This window comes from Pleuronectes platessa, chromosome 4, assembly GCF_947347685.1.
Source record: "Pleuronectes platessa chromosome 4, fPlePla1.1, whole genome shotgun sequence".
NCBI lineage: Eukaryota > Metazoa > Chordata > Actinopteri > Pleuronectiformes > Pleuronectidae > Pleuronectes > Pleuronectes platessa.
The window spans coordinates 30,955,862-30,979,034 of NC_070629.1; the positions used below are offsets into that span (position 1 = coordinate 30,955,862).

The window sequence follows — 23,173 nt, forward strand, 5'->3', positions numbered from 1 at the left end:
ATGAAGAGGTGAGGATGAAGAGGTGAGGATGAAGAGGTGAAGATGGAGGGATGAGGATGAAGGGGTGAGGATGGAGGGATGAGGATGAAGAGGTGAGGATGAAGAGGTGAGGATGAAGAGGTGAAGATGGAGGGATGAGGATGAAGAGGTGAGGATGAAGGGGTGAGGATGAAGAGGTGAGGATGGAGGGATGAGGATGAAGAGGTGAGGATGAAGAGGTGAAGATGGAGGGATGAGGATGAAGAGGTGAGGATGAAGAGGTGAAGATGGAGGGATGAGGATGAAGGGGTGAGGATGGAGGGATGAGGATGAAGAGGTGAGGATGAAGAGGTGAGGATGAAGAGGTGAAGATGGAGGGATGAGGATGAAGAGGTGAGGATGAAGGGGTGAGGATGAAGAGGTGAAGATGGAGGGATGAAGAGGTGAGGATGAAGAGGTGAGGGTGAAGAGGTGAAGATGGAGGGATGAGGATGAAGGGTTGAGGATGGAGGGATGAGGATGAAGAGGTGAGGATGAAGAGGTGAAGATGGAGGGATGAGGATGAAGGGGTGTTGATGAAGAGGTGAGGATGAAGAGGTGAAGATGGAGGGATGAGGATGAAGGGGTGAGGATGGAGGGATGAGGATGAAGAGGTGAGGATGAAGAGGTGAGGATGAAGAGGTGAAGATGGAGGGATGAGGATGAAGAGGTGAGGATGAAGGGGTGAGGATGAAGAGGTGAAGATGGAGGGATGAGGATGAAGGGGTGAGGATGGAGGGATGAGGATGAAGAGGTGAGGATGAAGAGGTGAGGATGAAGAGGTGAAGATGGAAGGATGAGGATGAAGGGGTGAGGATGGAGGGATGAGGATGAAGAGGTGAGGATGGAGGGATGAGGATGAAGAGGTGAGGATGAAGAGGTGAAGATGGAGGGATGAGGATGAAGAGGTGAGGATGAAGAGGTGAAGATGGAGGGATGTGGATGAAGGGGTGAGGATGGAGGGATGAGGATGAAGAGGTGAGGATGAAGAGGTGAAGATGGAGGGATGAGGATGAAGGGGTGAGGATGAAGAGGTGAAGATGGAGGGATGAGGATGAAGGGGTGAGGATGGAGGGATGAGGATGAAGGGGTGAGGATGAAGAGGTGAGGATGAAGGGGGTGAGGATGAAGAGGTGAAGATGGAGGGATGAGGATGAAGAGGTGAGGATGAAGGGGTGAGGATGAAGAGGTGAAGATGAAGGGATGAGGATGAAGGAGTGAGGATGGAGGGATGAGGATGAAGAGGTGAGGATGGAGGGATGAGGATGAAGAGGTGAGGATGAAGAGGTGAGGATGAAGAGGTGAAGATGGAGGGATGAGGATGAAGAGGTGAGGATGAAGGGGTGAGGATGAAGAGGTGAGGATGAAGGGGTGAGGATGAAGAGGTGAAGATGGAGGGATGAGGATGAAGAGGTGAGGATGAAGGGGTGAGGATGAAGAGGTGAAGATGGAGGGGTGAGGATGAAGAGGTGAAGATGGAGGGATGAGGATGAAGGGGTGAGGATGGAGGGATGAGGATGAAGAGGTGAGGATGAAGAGGTGAAGATGGAAGGATGAGGATGAAGGGGTGAGGATGGAGGGATGAGGATGAAGAGGTGAGGATGAAGAGGTGAAGATGGAGGGATGAGGTTGAAGAGGTGAGGATGAAGGGGTGAGGATGAAGAGGTGAAGATGGAGGGATGAGGATGAAGAGGTGAGGATGAAGAGGTGAGGATGAAGAGGTGAAGATGGAGGGATGAGGATGAAGGGGTGAGGATGGAGGGATGAGGATGAAGAGGTGAAGATGAAGAGGTGAGGATGGAGGGATGAGGATGAAGAGGTGAGGATGAAGAGGTGAGGATGGAGGGATGAGGATGAAGAGGTGAGGATGGAGGGATGAGGATGAAGAGGTGAGGATGGAGGGATGAGGATGAAGAGGTGAGGATGAAGGGGTGAGGATGAAGAGGTGAAGATGAAGAGGTGAAGATGGAGGGATGAGGATGAAGAGGTGAAGATGGAGGGATGAGGATGAAGAGGTGAGGATGAAGAGGTGAGGATGAAGAGGTGAAGATGGAGGGATGAGGATGAAGGGGTGAGGATGGAGGGATGAGGATGAAGAGGTGAGGATGAAGAGGTGAAGATGGAGGGATGAGGATGAAGAGGTGAGGATGAAGAGGTGAGGGTGAAGAGGTGAAGATGGAGGGATGAGGATGAAGAGGTGAGGATGAAGAGGTGAGGATGGAGGGATGAGGATGAAGAGGTGAAGATGGAGGGATGAGGATGAAGAGGTGAGAATGAAGGGGTGAGGATGAAGAGGTGAAGATGGAGGGATGAGGATGAAGAGGTGAGGATGAAGAGGTGAGGATGGAGGGATGAGGATGAAGAGGTGAAGATGGAGGGATGAGGATGAAGAGGTGAGGATGGAGGGATGAGGATGAAGAGGTGAAGATGGAGGGATGAGGATGAAGAGGTGAGGATGAAGAGGTGAGGATGGAGGGATGAGGATGAAGAGGTGAAGATGGAGGGATGAGGATGAAGAGGTGAGGATGAAGAGGTGAGGATGAAGAGGTGAAGATGGAGGGATGAGGATGAAGAGGTGAGGATGGAGGGATGAGGATGAAGAGGTGAAGATGGAGGGATGAGGATGAAGGGGTGAGGATGGAGGGATGAGGATGAAGAGGTGAAGATGGAGGGATGAGGATGAAGAGGTGAGGATGAAGAGGTGAAGATGGAGGGATGAGGATGAAGAGGTGAAGATGGAGGTATGAGGATGAAGAGGTGAAGATGGAGGGATGAGGATGAAGAGGTGAAGATGGAGGTATGAGGATGAAGAGGTGAAGATGGAGGTATGAGGATGAAGAGGTGAAGATGGAGGGATGAGGATGAAGAGGTGAGGATGAAGAGGTGAAGATGGAGGGATGAGGATGAAGAGGTGAAGATGGAGGGATGAGGATGAAGAGGTGAGGATGAAGAGGTGAGGATGAAGAGGTGAAGATGGAGGGATGAGGATGAAGAGGTGAGGATGGAGGGATGAGGATGAAGAGGTGAAGATGGAGGGATGAGGATGAAGGGGTGAGGATGGAGGGATGAGGATGAAGAGGTGAAGATGGAGGGATGAGGATGAAGAGGTGAGGATGAAGAGGTGAAGATGGAGGGATGAGGATGAAGAGGTGAAGATGGAGGTATGAGGATGAAGAGGTGAAGATGGAGGGATGAGGATGAAGAGGTGAAGATGGAGGTATGAGGATGAAGAGGTGAAGATGGAGGTATGAGGATGAAGAGGTGAAGATGGAGGGATGAGGATGAAGAGGTGAGGATGAAGAGGTGAAGATGGAGGGATGAGGATGAAGAGGTGAAGATGGAGGTATGAGGATGAAGAGGTGAAGATGGAGGGATGAGGATGAAGAGGTGAAGATGGAGGTATGAGGATGAAGAGGTGAATCCATCTTTCTTCTGCTCCGATTCAAACAGGTCAGTTTGTGCAAACATAGATTTTGGCAGAATGTGAGTTGTGTTCTTTCGTGTATCGTCTTCATATGTCCAACTTCGTGTCGTGTAGCCACTCCCTCGTCTCCGGTCCCACTTGGAAGAGGCCCTCCTCTGAGGGTGGTCTATGCCGGGGACAGGTGGTGATGATGTGGTCGGCAGTCTGCTCAGGCTCCCCGCACTCACACGCTGCACTGTCTGTTAGGCCCCACTTCTTCATGGACGCTTTGAAGCAGCCAACCCCTGTGCGAAGGCGGTTCAGGAGGGTCCATTGCCGGCGAGGTAGATCTTCTCCCTCAACGCCACCTCCAGGATCCTGGATGTAATGGTGTAGGCGTGTCTGTCCTGCTGACTCCCACTCCTGCTTCCATGCCGCTGCCAGCCAGGCTTTGGTTGTCAAATCCTCCGGGATGGAAATAAGCATCTCTTGTGCGGCCTGATTGTATGGGTGGCGGGACTTGAGTCTGCTTGGAGGTGTTGCCATGGTGGTGGTTTCATGGAGGAGGTGCCAGCTGTGTTCCTGGGCTTTCCTTGCCAGGGCGAGGGTAGCAGCCTCTCGCCGTAGGCCGGCTGGCGCTATTCCTGCTAGGACTGGCAGGTAGAACACGGGGGTGGGTTTCAGGCAGCCACTTATGATCCGGAGGGCATTGTTGATGGCCGTATCAACCTTCTTGGCATGTGGGCTTCTACTCCAGGTTGGGGCACAGTACTCAGCTGCAGAGAATACGAGGGCTTGTGTGGAGATACGTAGAACCTTGGCCGAGGCCCCCCAGGTTGTACCAGCTAGGCGCCGGATGAGTGAGACCCTTGCTGTTACTTTAGCCCTCACTTCATCCAAATGCTGTTTGTAGGACAGTGTCCTGTCTAAGCGTACGCCCAGGTACTTTGGGGCCTGCTGGAACTCCAGGGGTTTGTTGTCCACTGAGATCTCCAGCTCCCTTCTTGCTTCCCTGTTGCAGAGGTGGAATGCTGCTGATACAGTCTTTCCCTTACTGAGCTGCAGTCGCCAGCTTCGAAGGTAGGCAGCCAGGACGTCCATGTCCTGATTGAGACCCTCTTCAACCGCCTTCCATGTGGGCCGGTGTAACATGATGGCTAGATCATCCGCGTATCCATACCTTCTAGATGTCGTCACCGGTAGGTCAAAGATGTAGATGTTGAAGAGCATCGGTGAGAGGACAGACCCTTGTGGGACCCCGTTTCTCAGCCTCCTGAGCCTGCTGCGCTGGCCGTCACTGGTCTGGAGGATGAAGCTGCGGTTTGACAGCATCTCCATGATGAAGTTGACCATATGACGGTCCGGGATTGTTCTCAGCAGCTTCAGGTGGAGTCCGCGGTGCCAGACGGTGTCGTAAGCAGCAGTCAGGTCCAGTAGTACCACCCCAGCTTTGGTTTTGGCCTGGAAGCTGTCCTCGAGATCTTGTGTGAGAAGGGTTACCTGGTCCACTGTAGACCTGCCCCGGCGGAAGCCAGCCTGTTCCCTCGGTAGCTGTGAGTCAACTACTGGCTCAATTCGGCTGTGTATCATCCTCTCCAGGATTTTAAAAGGGACGCACAGTCCACTCTGGTGGATCACAAACTCTGGGTGGATGTTGTCGGAGCCTGGTGCCTTGCCTTGTTTGAGTTTGGCCATAGCGTCCTTGAGCTCAGCTGGTGTGAAATCTCCTGACAGGTTGGCATTGACACTGGCCGCCCTAGAGAGACTGGATACCTCGTGGGATGTTGAGCGGGCAAACTCTTTGTCTGCGTCTGGGAAGCGGCCATTTTTCAGGAGTTGGGCTGCGATGGCGTTTGCTGTCACAGGGCACTTGGGAGGCGGTGTACTTCTTCCTGAGAGCTGGTTTATGGTCTGCCACGCTTTACGGCTGGAGTGGGTAAAGTCAATCGACTCGACGACCTCTGTCCATCTAGCCCTGCGAGTGGGCTAGATGGTTGCTTCTCAAGCAGTGCCGTTGCTGTCGCATCCACTTCAGCTCTTGAGCTAGCCTGCTGGTGGGCTCGCAGGAGGTGGTTGCACTCCTCGTTCCAACCCGGGATGTAGTTTTCATTGTAGCCTCGTGGTATGGTTTTCTTCGCTGCCCCTGTCAGCACTTCACAGTAGGCTGCATATGCAGCATCCACATTAGGAGTGTCTGGGTCCGGGAGGGTGACAGATCTTCTCTCTGTGTCAACAGAAAAAGCATGCCAGTTGGCCTTCCGGAAATTCCATCTTTTGACAGGCTTCCCTGCGACCGGCTGCACCAGTGATGGTATTCTGATGACAGACGGTCGGTGGTGTGATCGGGGGAACCTGTCAATGACCCTTCTCTCTGGCATCGGGTCCTTACTGTGGAACACAGCAAAGGCGAGGTCTGGGTTGGTGAAGGTGTTCCATCTGGAGGAGTAGAAGCTTGGTGGCTCTTTGGGGTCAAACAGGAGATGGGCGTTGGCATTGGAGGCCCACTCGCTCAGCGTCTCCCCATCCGGTGTTGTGTGGGAGTATCCCCAGTCGGTGTGCTGGCAGTTGAAATCCCCGGCGTAAATGGCGGGTGCCGGGGTAATTGGGAGGGCCGATGTGGACAGTACAGATGGTGGGGGCTTGTACACGTTCACAACCGTTGTTGTCTGTATCCTCGTGGACATCCACTCGAGACTAGCGCCTGGAGGGGATTGGCCTGTGGCTGTCCAGCTGAGGTCAGACCTGACAAAGGTGGCCATCCCGTGCTGCCTGCTGAGGATGGAGCCGGCGAGGTGGAACCCGGGCAACCTGAGAAAGTCTGCTTTTCCACAGTGCGTCTCCTGAAGGAGGACGGCCGCGACTTCATGGGAGTCGGCGAGGTGGCGTATGATGTCCAGTTTGGCGGTGGTGAGGCCCTCGACATTTAGCTGGAACACTGCCAGGCCCTGGCGCTCGATGGTCGGGATGGCTGCCCGCCCTGACGTGAGCTTGCGTCCCCCCGGCCTCTTGCGCCCTGATCTGACAGCGTGACGATTGGGTGGCGACATTAGTTTCATGAGCTGGTCTTGCACCATATCTCATTACTTGCAGGGGAGGCCGCGTGGAGGCTGTCGTCTTCTCCCTCGTGAGTTGTGTTGTGAGGGATCATGTTGTCGTGACGGAGGAGGACCTCTGTGTAGTGGCAGCACAAAGGGTGATGTCAGCCCCCCGTTGCCCTGGCATATGGATCATAGCCACATGGCTGATGATATTTCTGCCTCTCCTTCTTGATTTTGTCAGGTTGAACCCTGCCTCATCTATGGATATGAATTCATGTGATTTTCCTCATCCATCTGTAAAACTCTCAGAAATACAGTGAAACACAAGATTGTGTAGTTCAGCATAGGTCTAGAATACAGTACATTTACATTATGAAAGTGATGTGTGCAGTATGAACATCACACACAACATCATTACTAATGCCGCAGCCGCAGCCTTCTTCTCCTCCGTGGATTCCCCCTCTCACTCTCACTCTTCTTCTTCTTTGAGCACAAGCTCCATTTTGGTTGAAGTCAGGTGAACTCAGCTGCCTCATTTTTAAAGTGCTTAAACCTGATTGGTGTGTCTACAATTAATCAATCATGTGTTTAAACACCTGATGGCTGTGTTGAACCAATTGGCTCATAGGGGGGGCATTTGACAGGCAGTGCTTAGGAATTGCAAGGAAGTGACATCATGATAAACTTCTGTGTTTAATGTGTACAAGTGTGTTTAATGTTTTGCAGATCATTTTGTGTATTGTTTTGAAAAAAGTGTGAAGCTGACATTGTGCTTATTGTGGTGCAGATCTGGGCCCATGTTTTGTTCCTTGAGTGTCAGGTTTGATAATTGTGTTATACTTTTGATTTGAGTGTTTATGCAATCGAAAAAAACTGTAATGTTAGTGATAAAAGAAGCAGAGAAACCGTTTTACAGACTTTTTGAAAAAGTGAGGACAGGAGAGCATGGAGTGAAATCTGTGTCTGTGTCGCCCTCTACTGGTACATCTCTACATCACAGACATTATGTAGAATACATGATGATTATTATGATAATGATGTTTACATGAGCTGCTAATAGATTATTAATTTATTCTCTTTACATGTTATAGGAATGAAGATACTCATACGAGAGATTAAACAAAAGGTCCAAAACTTTGATTCAAAACAAATGAGGAAAATGAATCTGATTCATTTAAATGAAGAGAATTTCACATCTCACATCATAAACTTTATTATTTCTGAAAATCGTTGAATCACAAACAATGATAAGTTCCTTGGCAGCTGGTGCCCACTACTCACACATAAAAGCTTGAAACCTTCACTTTTTGCTACAATTCCTTAAACAAAGGCACAAAGTACAAACACGTTTTCTGCTTTGAACTTTGATTGTCATTCAGCTACACACTTCACACACTTTCTGTTATTACAAAGGAAAGCTCTTTCAATCGTTGAGAAAACATTTCATTTCCAAATGACACTCAGACGGAAACACCTCCTCGTGGAACGCCAGCCGGAGCCTGAGCTCGACAAACAGGCCTCAGTGGACATCGAGTCTTCAGTGAGAACTTTGTAGACATGGAGGCAGTGGGAGCGAGAGGAGGAGAGAGAGGACGAGGACGACAGGGACGTTGTCTCCGCCACCATGAGCCCCTCGGTCCCTACAGCATCAGATCACATGTCTTGAGTCATCACAGGAAGCAGCAGCTGACATCAGGGATGTTGGTTTCCACCTGGCAGCTCTGGTCTGGGACCGGTTCACAAACCACAATAACTTCTGAGTTATATACTCCCCCCCTTCCTCCCCAGTTCTCAAGTGAATAGGAACTTTCAGTCTGGCGTATAAAGGCGTGGAGAGGAGGAGGGCGCGGAGAGGAGGAGGGCGCGAAGAGGAGGAGGGCGCGGAGAGGAGGAGGGCGCGGAGAGGAGGAGGGCGCGGAGAGGAGGAGGGCGCGGAGAGGAGGAGGAGGGCGTGGAGAGGAGGAGGGCGCGAAGAGGAGGAGGAGGGCGTGGAGAGGAGGAGGGCGCGAAGAGGAGGAGGGCGCGGAGAGGAGGAGGGCGCGGAGAGGAGGAGGAGGGCGTGGAGAGGAGGAGGGCGTGGAGAGGAGGAGGAGGGCGTGGAGAGGAGGAGGGCGCGAAGAGGAGGAGGGCGCGGAGAGGAGGAGGGCGCGGAGAGGAGGAGGGCGCGGAGAGGAGGAGGGCGCGGAGAGGAGGAGGGCGCGGAGAGGAGGAGGGCGTGGAGAGGAGGAGGGCGCGGAGAGGAGGAGGGCGTGGAGAGGAGGAGTCTGTCCAGGGTCGGATGCAGCTGGGTTTTGACAGATTGCTTGTGATGTGGAACCAAACACGACAATCAGCCGTCAGGATTCTTTGTGTTGATTGAATTTTAGCAGATTTACTGCAACAATCTGTCGCAGACACCTGAGAACACACAGCAGTGTTTTGTGTAAAGTGTGTGTTGTTGCTGCTTTGATTCAAATGGTGTTTTGTGATTTTTATTTTTTGCACAAATGCCATTTGAAAAAGGATTGTTAGGTTTTGATTCATAGTTTGATTTGACACAGAAGTGAGAGACTAAGTTCCAAGTGTTGAGTCTTATTTGGCCTGTGAGTAGAGTTCAATAATAATAATGTACAAAAACTACTAAGCAAATGTTGTGCTGCCCCCTGCAGGAGGAATCTCTGAGATATAACGTTTAATTATGGATTCACTGCTGATAATGAATCGAACAGTTCGGTATGAATTTGGTTTCACTGTGAGTCTCCATTTCTTTCCTGTTTCAGATATTGATCGTTGTTTTTGAGTGAAGATGAGCGATCAACCTGTGGACAGAGGTGGCGAGAGTACTCAAATTCTTTACTTACGTAAAAGTACATATACTTGTGTAAAAAAAGACTCTGGCAAAAGTAGAAGTACTGATTCATCTCCTTTACTCAAGTAAAAGTAAGAAAGTACAAAGAGCATTTGAACTTCAATGACACACGATGCCTCAACCTGCACAGAGCTGGTGAGACTGGGAAGAGGAGAAAGTACAGATGTAGAGGAAAAGTAAAAAGTCGTCAGGAAAATACATTTTAAAATAAACAGTAACAAAGTATTTGTACTCTGTTACTTTCCACCTCTGCCTGTGGATCCAAATAATTAATTAAAGTAGTTAGTCTGGTTATTAGTTAATCAGTCTCTGCTGCAGCATCACTTCACCACCGCTAGGGGGCAGTGAGGTGAGAAAACTGCTCTTTACATTGACAGAAATAATTCAACGTAAATATCTGCAACATGAAACAGAAACCAGTCCAACCAGTCTCTACATCTTCACCATGATGCTGGTGTACTGAGAGTCTCGCTGCTCCTCCTGCTCACGTCCTCCTCGTCTTCTTCTTCTTTGGTGCTGTCCTGTGTGACAGGAAATGCCCTCTTGGGTCGTTTGGGCACGGCGTAGTCATCCACCCGGGGGTCGTACGGGTACTCGTGACCTTTGGGGTCATCAGCTGTTCCCATGTTCCTCCAGGCATCTCCTCTCATCTCCTCGGGGTCATCGTACACCACGGTACGGACCGGGGAGTTCTGCCCCCTGGTGGCAGCGGAGGCAGCGGCGCAGCCCTCAGGCTCGTCGTAGATGTGATCCAGCTTCCTGTGCGCTGGTTCGGGGGGGTCGTCTTTGCTATGGAAGATGTTCCTGATCTTGATCTCGTCGATGCTGTCATAAAGCGGGTCGGCGCCGGACTCCAGAGCCTGATGGGAGCTCAGGATGTCCACCATGATGTTCTTGGCGATGGTGTCGAAGGGGAGGGAGTACTCTGGCTCCGGGTTGATTTGAGGGAGGTGACCGGGCGGAGCCAGGCTGACTCCTCCCTCCCTTCTGTCCCTCTTGGAGCCTCGCTCTCTGGGGGCGGGCTGTGAGATCTGGGAGTAGGTCTGTTCCGGTTTTGGATTGGAGCTCAGTTTAGGGCTCTGACTGGCGTCGTGGGAGGGGGTGGAGCCTAGGACCGGGGTGGGGCCCGGCTCGGCGTGGGGCAGAGGGCAGCTGGAGATCATCTTCACTTGGGTCTTTCGGGGGACGGGGAAACCGCGAGTCTCTAGAGACAAACTCTTCACGCCGGTCAGGACTTTGTCCACAGGAGGCTCCAGACGACACTGAGAACAGAACAAGGAACGTTAGAGATGGAACCAGTCGATAACCAATCAGTGATGGATGATCTCATCTTTTAGCTTAGGTCCAATGTGAAATGTGTTGACGTTTGTTTGTTGGAAACTGAACTGGGTCAATGAGAACCAGGACGATGAAGAACTAATCCACGAGGATCATAACGAGTGAAATCAATCCCTCGTGTCCTTGAACACAACATGAGCTTCCTGTTGGACGGTGGTGAGTTCAGGTGTTTCTACAAAACTCAAAGCTGTAACCTCTCAAAGAGATATAAAACCAGAGTCATGAACTCATACTCAAGACAACTCTGATGTGAGGCTTGTGTCCTACCAGCGGGGGGCGCTGCTGTGCCAGTGAAGTGGTGGAGCTCTCCTTGTGATGACTCATGAGATGATGCTCTGTCACGGTGCTGTACACAGCGTCCTCAGCCTGCAGACAGGAAACAGTCTTTTCAAAGTTACAGCCAACAGCTGCAGGAAGATGACTTGAAATTGAGTAAACATCACAATCCTGACTTTATTCTGAAAATCCTGACTTTATTCTGAAAATCCTGACTTTATTCTGAAACCATGTACAGATGACCTGTGGATCAGCTGACCTGAGCAGCATGGGGTTGTGGGATGTGACAGCGGGGTTGAGGTGGCAGCAGCAGCGTCCTGCTCTGGGGTGGGGGGGGCAAGTTGAGGTTGTGGGGGGTCTCTGGACTCAGCTGCCCCCCCCCAGAGGTCTGTCCGTCGGGGGGGGCTGTCCTCCGCAGGTGGATGGCCGATTCGACCAGCTGAAACAGGACGTTGCCCTGTTTGGTGTCAAACTCGAAACTGCCCTCTCCGGATGCACACCTCCGTCCGGCTTCAAAGGAGAAGGTCGACTGAAGACGAGATCAAAGACATCACTCACAACATCCTATGTGTGTGTGCGTATGTGTGTGTGTGTGTGTGTGTTTGACACCTTGTCCCGTCCAAAGCGTCTCAGGAATCTGTACGGCCATGTAAACATAACGTCTCCTGTCTTGTTGAGCAGGTGAAGCGCGTCCACGTCCACTCGCAGGACGACGTCCCCCTTCAGTCGGCAGTGATCCGAGGCCTCGGTCCTCCGCACACACACTCTGAAGTCACGCACTGACACACACACACACACACACACACACACACACACACTGATGAAATAACTGGTTGATCCACGGTTAAACTCATTAACTCATCAGATAAGTTCATTATTTGTAGTGTTTCTTCTTCCAGCTTCTCAAACTGAACATGTGCATCTCCTTCAGATTATAGATCCTTGATTATCTTTATGATTATAGATTCTGGGTTACAAACTGATCCTGGAGCTGTGTTGTCGGGTTAGGGTTAGACTTGTCTTTCTACTGTAACACACACACAGCATCATGATCTCAATGATCCAATCAAATGTGACGCACTGCACTGTGTGTAGTACTACATGCACAATTACACGACAGTGTTCTGACTTTAATTCAAGTCATAGATCTCATGAGTTTTACCACAGCTTCCTGTTGAGAAACAGGAAGTTAGTTCCTTCAAGATAAAGGTTGAGAACGCTCTTCACACACACACACACACACACAAAGAGCAGGAACTAACACATACACGCCTGCACTGCTCACACACATGTGACCTGTAGATGTGTGTGTGTGTGTTGCTGCAGATAAATGCATCACTTCAGCCGCAGGCTGCTAAATTTAACTGTGATGGGAAAACAGAGCGAGAGAGAGAGGAAGTGAGGTTTGAAGTGAAAACTGCAACACAACAACACAACAACACAACGACACAACGACACAACCGTTCACAACGTTTATCTCTGTCTGACTCAGTGTTCTGTCGACACAATGGCTGTTAACAAAGCAAATCCAAATCATCTGGTTCGCCCCCTGGTGTCTGGCAGCAGTACAGCTCTTAGCCCCTCCTCCTCCTCCATGTTAGCAGATGGAACATGAACCAAACTAATAACTCAAAGTTTAATAAATGTTTGTAAAGATGTTTCTGTCGTTTCAGTTCTTCTCTCTCTGAAGTTTGTTCAAGTGTTTCTGATCAGTTTGTTTTGAATCAGTTATTTTTGATACAGAAACAGGCGGAGACGTGATGATTGACAGCTGAGACTGGGAACCAGCAGTGAGACAGTTACCTGTTTGTCTTCCACTGTACAGAGAGTTGTCCTCCATCCCCTCGTCTTCCTCCACCCTGCTTCCTCTCTGCATGCTGCCTCGCTTCACGCTGGGCTCTGACCAGCTCATCTGCACAAACACCATTCATCAGTGTCACACAAACTACACAACAACAGTTACACACCCTACACTCCACGGACACCCACCAATCAGGGAGCTTCCTCACATGCGGGTGCAGCCCAGTGGGACCATCTGAGTGACAGTTGAGTTCAGCTCTTTGTCATCACAACAAAAACATCAGAACATGAGGCTGATGTTTGATCAGGTGTCAAATCTCATTTCAGTTCAAACTTCACTGACTCAGCAGTTTGTTGACTCGTTTAACGATAAACAAACAAAAAACACAGATTCAAAACAAAAACAAACAAACAGTCGCTGTCATGGTTAAAGTGAGAATGTGCAGGAGATTCACAACAACTTCAATAACAACAACAACAACAACAACCACTATTAGTCAGAAACAGTTTAAATTGATCTCTACATGATTCACACAACGTGTGTGTGTGTGTGTGTGTGTGTGTGTGTTTGTGAGGTGTGTGTGTGTGTGTTTGTGTGTACCCACAGGGAAGGCTATCTCACACAGTTTGTGTGTCCACTCGTCCACCTGGTTCCTCTCGGCAGCAAACACGTAAATCTTTTCTGTTGTCTCCACCAGGAACGGTCCAGTGTCTCTGGGACATCCGTCCACCTCCACCCCCGAGACCCGGACACAGTCTGAGAGACGAATCACCTAGAAGACAGGAGACAGGAGGGTAGTACCTAGGTACCGGACCACATCGGGTCGGGTGGAGTCGGGTAGAGTCTGGTAGAGTCCAGTAGAGTCCAGTAGAGTCTGGTAGAGTCCAGTAGAGTCCAGTAGAGTCTGGTAGAGTCCAGTAGGTAGAGTCCAGTAGAGTCCGGTAGAGTCCAGGAGAGTGCGGTAGAGTCGGGTGGAGTCGGGTAGAGTCCAGTAGAGTCCGGTAGAGTCCGGTAGAGTCCAGTAGAGTCCAGTAGAGTCTGGTAGAGTCCAGTAGAGTCCGGTAGAGTCTGGTAGAGTCCAGTAGAGTCCGGTAGAGTCCAGGAGAGTGCGGTAGAGTCGGGTGGAGTCGGGTAGAGTCCAGTAGAGTCCGGTAGAGTCCGGTAGAGTCCAGTAGAGTCCAGTAGAGTCTGGTAGAGTCCAGTAGAGTCTGGTGGAGTCAGGTAGAGTCCAGTAGAGTCCAGTAGAGTCCAGTAGAGTCCGGTAGAGTCGGGTGGAGTCCAGTAGAGTCCAGTAGAGTATGGTAGAGTCTGGTGGTGTCGGGTAGAGTCCAGTAGAGTCCAGTAGAGTCCAGTAGGGTCTGGTAGAGTCCGGTAGAGTCGGGTGGAGTCGGGTAGAGTCCAGTAGAGTCCAGTAGAGTCCAGTAGAGTCCAGAAGGTTCCGGTGGAGTCCGGTAGAGTCGGGTGGAGTCGGGTAGAGTCCAGTAGAGTCGGGTAGAGTCGAGTAGAGTCGGGTGGAGTCGGGTAGAGTCCAGTAGAGTCCAGTAGAGTCCGGTAGAGTCTGGTGGAGTCCAGTAGAGTCCAGTAGAGTCCAGTAGAGTCCAGAAGGTTCCGGTGGAGTCCGGTAGAGTCGGGTGGAGTCGGGTAGAGTCCAGTAGAGTCGGGTAGAGTCGGGTAGAGTCAGGTGGAGTCGGGTAGAGTCCAGTAGAGTCCAGTAGAGTCCGGTAGAGTCTGGTGGAGTCGGGTAGAGTCCAATAGAGTCCAGTAGAGTCCAGTAGGGTCCAGAATATTCCGGTAGAGTCCGGTGGAGTCGAGTAGAGTCTGGTGGAGTCAGGTAGAGTCCAGTAGAGTCCAGTAGGGTCCAGTAGAGTCCGGTACAGTCTGGTAGAGTCCAGTAGAGTGCATTAGAGTCAATTAGAGTCCACTAGAGTCCAGTAGAGTCCAGTAGAGTCCAGTAGAGTCCAGTAGAGTGCACTAGAGTCAATTAGAGTCCACTAGAGTCCAGTAGGGTCCAGTAGAGTCCAGTAGAGTCCAGTAGAGTCCAGTAGGGTCCAGTAGAGTCCAGTAGAGTCCAGTAGAGTGCACTAGAGTCAATTAGAGTCCACTAGAGTCCAGTAGGGTCCAGTAGAGTCCACTAGAGTCCACTAGAGTCCAGTAGAGTCCAGTAGGGTCCAGTAGAGTCCAGTAGAGTCTGGTGGAGTCGGGTAGAGTCCAGTAGAGTCCAGTAGAGTCCAGTAGGGTCCAGTAGAATCACACACCTTCTTGTGTTCCTGTTGTTTGCGCAGACTTTTCTCGACTCCTCCATCTTTGCAGTCAAAGAACTCGAGTCTGGAGATGGAACACGGACTGTCCCTGTAGAGGGCGCTCCACACACGCTTCCACTTCTACACACAGACACACAAAGAGAATGACTGTTACATTACTCACTTACTATACTCACATATACTGTTTTTGAACTTGTATTTATTTAAAGGGACAATGTTCATTAATTAACATGAGCACAATGGTTCATATAAATGTTTGAGAGTTCGTCTCTAATGTTCATATTAATGATAAACAGAGAACAGACAAAGAAACACAACGAACAAAAAACAAAGAAACACAACGAACAAAAAACAAGGAAACACAAAAAACAAAGAAAACACAAAAAACTGAGAAAACACAACAAACAAAGAAGCACAACAATCAAATGTATAACAAACTTCCAGATATATAAAAAAAACACACTGAGGCAAACTTGTAAAAATTATAGATAATTCAAAGAAGACAGATTAACCCCTAACAAGCCTGTTAGCATTGTTAGCAGTGTTAGCATTGTGTGTCAGTGCCGGTACCTTTCCAAACCTCTGCTGCTGGAGGTAAAGAATCCCCTGTTTCCTGATGTCCTCGTCCATCACCACTCTGTCTCTTCACCTCTTTCTTTTCTCCTCCTCCTCTCCTCTTCCCTTCTGTTCCTCGTCCTTTTTCCTCTTTCTGTTCTCCTGTTCTCTTCACTTCCTCTCCCCCTCTTCTTTCTCTTCTCTTCGTCCTCTCCTCTTCACTTCCTCTCCCCTTATTCTTTCTCTTCTCCTTCTCCTCCTCTCTGCCTTCTGTCCTCTTGCTCTCCTTCTCTTCTTTCGTCTCCTCCTCCTCTCCTTGTCTCTTCTGTTCCTCTTCTTTCTGTTCTCCTGTTCTGTTCTCTTCCTCTCCTCCTCTTCTTTCTCTTCTCTTCGTCCTCCCCTCTTCACTTCTGTTTCTTGACTGAGTTATTTGAAGCTTTTTCTTGTTCTTTTTAAAAACACTTCAAACTTCCTCTTTTAATCACTTCTTCTTGCTCTCGACTTCTGATTCCTCTTCTCTCTCTTTAACTTTGTTCAGGGCGGAGAGCTTCATCCTCTCTTCTTCTTCTTCCTCTTCTTCTTCTACTTCTTCGCCACATCCTCTTGTCTCTGTGCGGTGTGTGTGTGTACTTGTACTAATCTTAGACCTGCAGAGGACATTTTGTCTGGTCCACAGTTCTTCGATGGCCTGTGTGAGGGTTAAGACTTCAGGGTTTATGTTTATGTTTATGTTTAGTTATTTAGTTTGGGTTAGTGTGTGTGTGTGTGTGTGTGTGGTTGTGTGTGTGTGTGCTGTTTCCTGTTGCTGTGTGATTCAGAACTAACGAGTGAAAACTTTTTTCTCTTCTCTCTCTATCGTTCCATCTTCTTCTTTTTCTTCTTCTTCCCTCTTCGGGTTTCTGTCATCACTTCTTCCTTTATGTTTGTAATCAAACATTACAGGTGTCCTGCGCCCCCTGGTGGTCATGTTGAAGCTGCTTTGGTTTCTGCCTATCTCAGACAAACAGTGGGCGTAATATTCAACGTACCACAGAGTAAAAGTAAAAATACTCCATTACAAGTGGAACCCATAGACTATGACATCACACCTGAGCCATTACTCTCACCATGAGTCGGCATTATCCAATCAGGAGCGAACTGCAGATTGACAGGTGGGCTTATGGGTAACAGGTGTGTGACGTACGTTCAGCCTCTTTTATTTTGAAAGAAAGGATAAAAAATCAGGTCAGAAGCTGATCAGGTGGTGTAACATGTTGTGTAACATGTTGTGGAACATGTTGTGGAGCATGTTGTGGAGCATGTTGTGTAACATGTTGTGGAGCATGTTGTGTAACATGTTGTGTAACATGTTGTGGAGCAGAAGGAGAAGAAGCTGATCAGGTGGTGTAACATGTTGTGGAGCATGTTGTGTAACATGTTGTGGAGCATGTTGTGGAACATGTTGTGGAGCATGTTGTGTAACATGTTGTGGAGCATGTTGTGTAACATGTTGTGGAGCATGTTGTGGAACATGTTGTGGAGCATGTTGTGTAACATGTTGTGTAACATGTTGTGGAGCAGAAGGAGAAGAAGCTGATCAGTTCTCACTGATCGATGGATTGATAATGAAATAAAAAACTCAGACTGCAGCAGAGTCCAGGTCCTTTTATTCAGAGAAGAACAGTGTTTAAAAGTGATTAATGTGATTAATCACTGATGATTTACTATTGATATTTGTCTACTTTTATTAAATTCGTATCATTCAGACATTAACAAACAATTGCAGTAGTTTCTGATTGAAATCAGACGTGGGGTCAGTTCCCCTCTTCTTCTTCTCTCTTGTTGGACGGCAGGCTGCTGTAGGTCTGAGTCCAGTAGCTGACGAGGTCTGATCTCAGGTTGTAGCTGATGAGATGAGATCAGTCAATGTTAATACAGCCTTTATTCACGAATCACAATTTGTGTCATGGAGCCTTAGAGAGTCATCATGTCTGACTTCATCTTTAAACACAACAGTGTGTAACACGCACAGCAGGGGGCCGCATTCTGCTGAGTCAGAAGATTAACACAACCAGTAGAGCAGAGGGTAGCAGGGCTCGTTCAAACTGGTTTAGGGTTAGTGTCTTTGTGTCGAGCGCTGTGCTGGGTTGTGCGCCTCAGAGTTTTTGTAACACATGTTCATTTCAACATGGACGCCTTCAAGGACGACTTTAGAATCATCTCTAAACTCGTCCTGCGGAGACCAGAGACAATCACGTGGTTCTGAATTATCTGAAAGAGACTTCATTTTGTAAAGAGGAGACATTCTACCACCAGGTTTGACCGTCTTGGTTTCTTGTTACAATGTAGTTTACTTTCCTTCATTACTTGTGTCTTTCCACACACGTTATTGTCTGTACGCCCACTAGTGGTTGGGAGTGTATAGCGACACCATAACTGTAAAGGCCCTGTGATGTCCGGTGGAACAGAGTGACTGTGTCAGTCAATCAGAACACAAAGTGAAATACTAATCACGACATCAGACTTGACTCCAGAACACAGAGGATAGGAGAACCCAGTAGATAAGTACCTGACAGAGGACTTGCTGATCTGGTGGTTGATTGCCAGGTAGGGTCTGTGTTGTGTGGTGAAGGGGGGCCAAGGAACTGGGACCTTACTGTCGCCTTTACTGGGATCACTGGACAAAAAGAGAACAGACCGAGTTGGGACCTTGAGAGACCATTTCAGACCAGGTTCATGTGTTTTTGTGTGTGTGTGTGTGTGAGTATGTGTGTGTGTGTGTGTATGTTTGTAGTGCATTCTGGGAGTTTACCCAGTCTTGGCGAAGTTGGTCCAGTATGCGATCATGTACTGGGACAGTTCCCGGTGTCGGGGGAAGTAGACCAGGGGGGTGGAGTAGGGTTTACCGAAGAGGTATTGTAAGTCCTCTGCGTGCTCCGCCTCCACCCAGCGAGGGAATCCTGGGATCCGTGTCTTCATGTTGAACAAGTAGGAGAAGGTACGAGCTCCACTGAGGGACAAAAAACAGGAAAACCCCTTTTTTTAAAACATGTCCAGAACCAGAACCACAAGCATCCAGCACTCAGATCTGACCTGGAGTGGTTGGCATGCAGCTGGAGGGCGATCTGTGTGGGGACCAGGAACAGGAAGTCGGTTTCAATGTCTGCCACCGTCTTCTTCACCACATCCTGCTCTGGAAACGATCCCCAGTGTGAAGAGTAAGCCTGATAGGCCGAGGCCACGGCGGCACTCCCCTTTTCTTTTGTGAGACCTGCGAGGAGACCCCTCACGTCCTCCCTGAGCAAAGACAGGAGGACACACTTGGGACACATAGTTTTCAGGAAGTCGGAAGAAAAGTGGATCTGGATTTACCTGCTGGTTCTGGACTCAAACCAGAACTCTGGTCACCTCAGACGACATGTTACTGTTCCTGTCGGCCATTTTTCAAAATAAAAGTTCCCACGGCCCTCAGTACTCACACTGTGGTGTTTCCGTTTCTTTTGTTGATGGAAGGGACGTCGACTCCAGCGAACATGTGTCCGTCCATGCTGTTGACTCCGGCCATGAAGTCAAAGTGAGCAGCGTGATGGAAGAGACGGCTCGGTTCATCAGGGATAAAGTCACCATCAACCACCGGAGCATGTTCCATGAGATCCATAACCACACCTGCAGAGACAGTGTATTTATATGCACTGTGTATAAAGACGGTCAGTGACTGTATATACAGACGGTCAGTGGCTTTTGGACTCTTGACAGACATTGGACAGACACTGATCTGCTGCTCTGTACAGACGAGTTTCTGACCGTCCCTGCTGATCTGACCTTTTCCGAGAATGAGCAACACGTCGATTTTTCCCGCCATGGTGAGGCCGACCGGGTCGCTCATCTTCAGACACGTGAGCATCTCGTCCTCGTCGCTCCTCAGACAGCCCACCCTCCGGGCGATCTGCAGTGAGACACAGACGCCTCCATCAGGAACTGTCTGCATAACAACACATTAAAAACATGCCTATGTGTCCAGGCCTGTATGTTCCAGCGTGTCTGTGGACCTTCCTGGTGAGGGACATGGGGTTGGTCTGCAGGGCCCAGGGGCTGAGGGCCACACCACACTGGGAAATGGCTCTGCGAAATAACCCTTTATTGTAGGGGGACAGCATCTGAGGACACAGACAGAGGTAAGTGAGACACTCACGACAGTTCTGAGCCTGTCAACATGACGAAGTCTCCACTTCCTACAGAAATGAAGCCAAAATCTCTTTGATCCATATGCTGCCATCTTGTGTTTCTGTCATCGTCTGCAATGAGATTCTGTTCAATTCGAACCAAAACATCAGTTTGATAGAAACTGAAATGACAGAATCACTTTGACAACATTTTTTTTTTTTTTTTTTTTTTAAAGATTTTTTTTGGCCTTTTTATGCTTTATTGATAGTGTAGAGACAGAGTTGAAATGGGGCAGAGAGGGGAGTGACATGCAGAGAACGACCGCGGGCTGGAATCGAACCCGGGTCCGCTGCTGGCCGAGGCCCATGGGGGGGGACGCCCTACCAACTGAGCTAAGGGCGCCCCCACTTTGACAACATTTGACGTCTACTTTGATCATTGGTCCATGTCCCATCTGCTGACATGGAGGAGGTTTGTGACCTGTACTGCAGCCAGCCACCAGGGGGCGATCCTGATGATTGCAGTGGAGCCATCATGTCGTCCCTCTTTATCAACGATGTGTGGTTTGACCACTAAAAGTTATTTTTGTTGCTTTTCTATCTTTAATAAATCAAATCTCAATTTGTTCTTTTAATTCAATACATTCTAAAGGGTTGACTTTTTTACTTAACACTTTATGAATGTTCACATGTTAATGATATTGACTTCCTGTCTGTCAGTCAATCGACTCTCTTTGTCCTCTGACCTGGAAGTTGACACTGGCGGCTCCGGCTGATTGGCCGAACAGGGTGATGTTGTCGGGGTGTCCTCCGAACGCCTCGATGTTCCTGCGGACCCAGGCGATGGCAGCGTGCTGGTCCCACAGCCCGTAGTTACCTGGGAGGTCACAGAGGTCACATGGGGGGGGGGGATATCACTGCAAAGCTCCGATTGATCGAGCTGGAGAACTATGAAGCTACTTTAACATCTCCAGGATCTCTGTCACTTAACCTAAGTGGTCACATGATGCTGGTCATGAACTCAGGTTTTACTCATCCAGATCTGGGTTTGTGCTTAGGGGCGGGGTTTACTGCATATGACCAATCACAGACATGGAGAAGTTTGTGGATTGGCAGTGTTCACGTTGTTGTGTTTATCTCGGTGGTGATGTCGTGGCCCCACCTGGCAGTCGGGCGTCTCCGAAGCTGAGGAACCCCAGCGTCCCGACTCTGTAGTTCACGGAGACCACGATGACTCCGCCTCGGTCGGCCATCTCCTTCCCGTCGTAGAGAGAGTCTCCGAGGATGGCAGCGTCGTTAGAGGCGCCCAACATGAAGGCCCCGCCGAACAGGTAGACCATCACTGGGAGGTGGGTCGCCACTGGAGAGAGAGAGGGTCACTGCACTTCTTCTAATGTCCACTAGATGGTGCTGTCAACCATTTTAAGCATTGCTTGACACAGTGAGGACATTTTGACCGGTCCTCCCTCTTTCAAAGGACTGTTTGAGGTCCCAGACTTTGTTCTAGGGTCAGAATAAGGTTTATTCATTTAGATTGGAGGGTTCAGGGAAGGGGGAGGGGCTAGGGAATCTATTAAGTCAATCAGTGTCCTCACTAACATAGAAGTAAAAACATGTGTGTGTGTATGTGTGTGTGTGTGTCCCATACATTTCCGTCCCTGTGGAACAAAGACGTTCAGGTAGAGACAGTCCTCGCTGCCTCGGGTCTTCGTCTGCAGCAGGTTCACCTGAAGGCAGCGGTCCCGATACTTTGTGGCCTTCAGGATTCCTGGAAACAACAGAATCATCATCCCTGTCTCACTCCAGGACGATGGGACAACCTCTCCTTCATTGTCTCAATCAACTGTCTCCTGCTCTCTGTAGCTGTGTCTCAGTCCTTCAGAGGACGCCGTCTGTCCCCCACTAAGGACGCGTCGATCTGAAGGCAGGTCTGAAATGAGACAATGTGGTCTACAGAGGACTTCAGTGATCGGTTTGTGAAATAGTAATAATAATTATTTAAATAATATACATGTCAGTCATTGTTACACAAAAACAGATAGCTAACAGCATACTGCGCCAACTAACTTAAAAAACTGAACTTAGAAAACTAAAAATAATAATATCAGTTGCTTGAAAAACAAATTGACTTTGCTACACGCGTATCTTCCCCGGCGACAGTCCCTCATTGGCTACTCGACTCTGCTTAATGGGCGTCGTTTCCAGCGCCCCTGAATTGTACATTGATAGTTTTCCACTGAACATTTTTATTTATATTTTATACAACACACATGATTTTGAATTTTCAATATATAAATACTTAAATAAGTTATCATAGTTAAGGTTAGATCTTTATTTAATTTTTTTTAAACAAACCTTGCACAAGGCTGGGCGGCACCCTAGCGCCCTCTATTGGCCAGCTGCAGCTGGTGTGCACTCTGTGTGAGAGAACACACACACATTCTGAAGATTCTCTGGGAATCGATTGCATCTGTCTGGATCTGTCAGTTGACCAATCGTGGCCGAGACTGAGGTTGGGACCTCCTACCACATTTATTTATTTATCTAGACTCGAGTCATGTTTCGTCCTCCATACCAGGCGGGGACACAATCTGTCTTCAAACGCAGCCTCTCACTGAGACACAGCCTTGGTCTCATTCAAACCACTTAAGACTACACTACCCATGAGCCTCTGTGGCTGTTGCTGAGGAGACGACTCTGTTGACATCAGAGTGTAAATCCAACTCGTCCAAGGTCAAAGGTCAACCTCAGATGTAAGCTGTACCCCTGCAGAGGCAGACCCTCTCTGATTGGATGACACAGTGCATTGTGGGACTTGTAGTCCTGAAGTGTGAGATGTGTGAGAGTTACCGCTCCATCCAGGATGAGGTTTCGGTTTCTCCCACGTTCCAGGGACGTCAGCGAAGGGGATTCCTTTAAAGACGTCTACAGTCCTGAACAGACCCATCCTGTGACTCTGACCCTGCACCTGCCCCCCCTCCGTCTGCACCACACCCAGCTACACACACAGATCATAAGGTTTCAACTGGCTCTTAAATGTAAGACATATTATATTAATGTCACATTTTGGAAAGTCAAAGAGAACCTGAGTGAGTCCAGATCAGCAGCTGAACCCACCTGTACTCACCTGAGCAGCGGAGGCTGAGTTCAGCCCGACGGCCGACACAAGCAGCAGCAGCAGCATCGTCCTCCTGTGAGCTGAGGGAGCTGCTGCTGCTACTTATACTCTGGTGACTGGTGACCAGTCTTATCTCCAGCAGGTCTCCAGTGAGAACACATCCAGCTGCTGCACACACACTGGTCTCTGCATGGCTGTGAGGTTAATAACTTAATGCATTCCCTAACTTAACCAACACAACTAAATATATAGCCCTGAGCCTGATTCTAACCATAAGACCAAGTCTTAACCCTCAAACAGCCATTTGTCCCCAGGGAGGACCAGACCAAATGTCCTCTCAATGATGCTATCGAACCAAAGTTGGCCTCATACCTG

At 49.3% G+C, this 23,173-nt stretch overlaps 2 protein-coding genes across 3 annotated transcripts; both read right to left on the bottom strand.

Annotated features, from left to right (window-relative positions):
* Nucleotides 1-9,348: 9,348 nt before the first annotated feature.
* On the bottom strand, nucleotides 9,349-16,435 carry LOC128438811 (docking protein 2). 2 transcript variants are annotated; one of them, XM_053421522.1, is made up of 8 exons: nucleotides 15,554-16,435; nucleotides 14,978-15,103; nucleotides 13,327-13,494; nucleotides 12,725-12,833; nucleotides 11,531-11,700; nucleotides 11,181-11,450; nucleotides 10,913-11,011; nucleotides 9,349-10,569 (listed from the first exon to the last, which is right to left on the bottom strand). In XM_053421522.1, exons 1-8 carry the CDS (start codon nucleotides 15,611-15,613, stop codon nucleotides 9,748-9,750), a joined length of 1,824 nt encoding a protein of 607 aa, XP_053277497.1. In that variant the 5' UTR covers nucleotides 15,614-16,435; the 3' UTR covers nucleotides 9,349-9,747. The 2 variants fall into 2 exon arrangements, with proteins under 2 accessions (XP_053277497.1, XP_053277498.1); XM_053421523.1 differs by lacking the exons at nucleotides 13,327-13,494; nucleotides 14,978-15,103; nucleotides 15,554-16,435 and adding an exon at nucleotides 12,911-12,984.
* A 732-nt stretch (nucleotides 16,436-17,167) lies between these two features.
* Nucleotides 17,168-22,894, bottom strand: LOC128438812 (bile salt-activated lipase). Its single transcript, XM_053421524.1, has 12 exons — nucleotides 22,808-22,894; nucleotides 22,531-22,678; nucleotides 21,329-21,448; nucleotides 20,843-21,040; nucleotides 20,427-20,557; nucleotides 19,567-19,674; nucleotides 19,340-19,463; nucleotides 18,997-19,183; nucleotides 18,611-18,814; nucleotides 18,330-18,527; nucleotides 18,087-18,194; nucleotides 17,168-17,422 (listed from the first exon to the last, which is right to left on the bottom strand). The coding sequence occupies exons 1-12, from the start codon at nucleotides 22,862-22,864 to the stop codon at nucleotides 17,332-17,334; spliced, it is 1,674 nt and encodes a 557-aa protein (XP_053277499.1). The 5' UTR covers nucleotides 22,865-22,894; the 3' UTR covers nucleotides 17,168-17,331.
* Nucleotides 22,895-23,173: the final 279 nt, after the last annotated feature.

Coding starts and splice junctions, on each gene's coding strand:
- LOC128438812 (XM_053421524.1), bottom strand. CDS start 22,864: ATGCTGCTGCTGCTGCTTGTGTCGGCCGTCGGGCTGAACTCAGCCTCC. Junction 21,041..21,328: donor TGTTCCACAGGGACGGAAAT/GTATGGGACACA, acceptor CTCTCTCTCCAG/TGGCGACCCACCTCCCAGTG. Junction 19,184..19,339: donor GTTGCTCATTCTCGGAAAAG/GTCAGATCAGCA, acceptor CTGTCTCTGCAG/GTGTGGTTATGGATCTCATG.
- LOC128438811 (XM_053421522.1), bottom strand. CDS start 15,613: ATGGACGAGGACATCAGGAAACAGGGGATTCTTTACCTCCAGCAGCAG. Junction 13,495..14,977: donor AACAACAGGAACACAAGAAG/GTGTGTGATTCT, acceptor CCTGTCTTCTAG/GTGATTCGTCTCTCAGACTG. Junction 12,834..13,326: donor TGTGTGAGATAGCCTTCCCT/GTGGGTACACAC, acceptor GTGTTTGTGCAG/ATGAGCTGGTCAGAGCCCAG.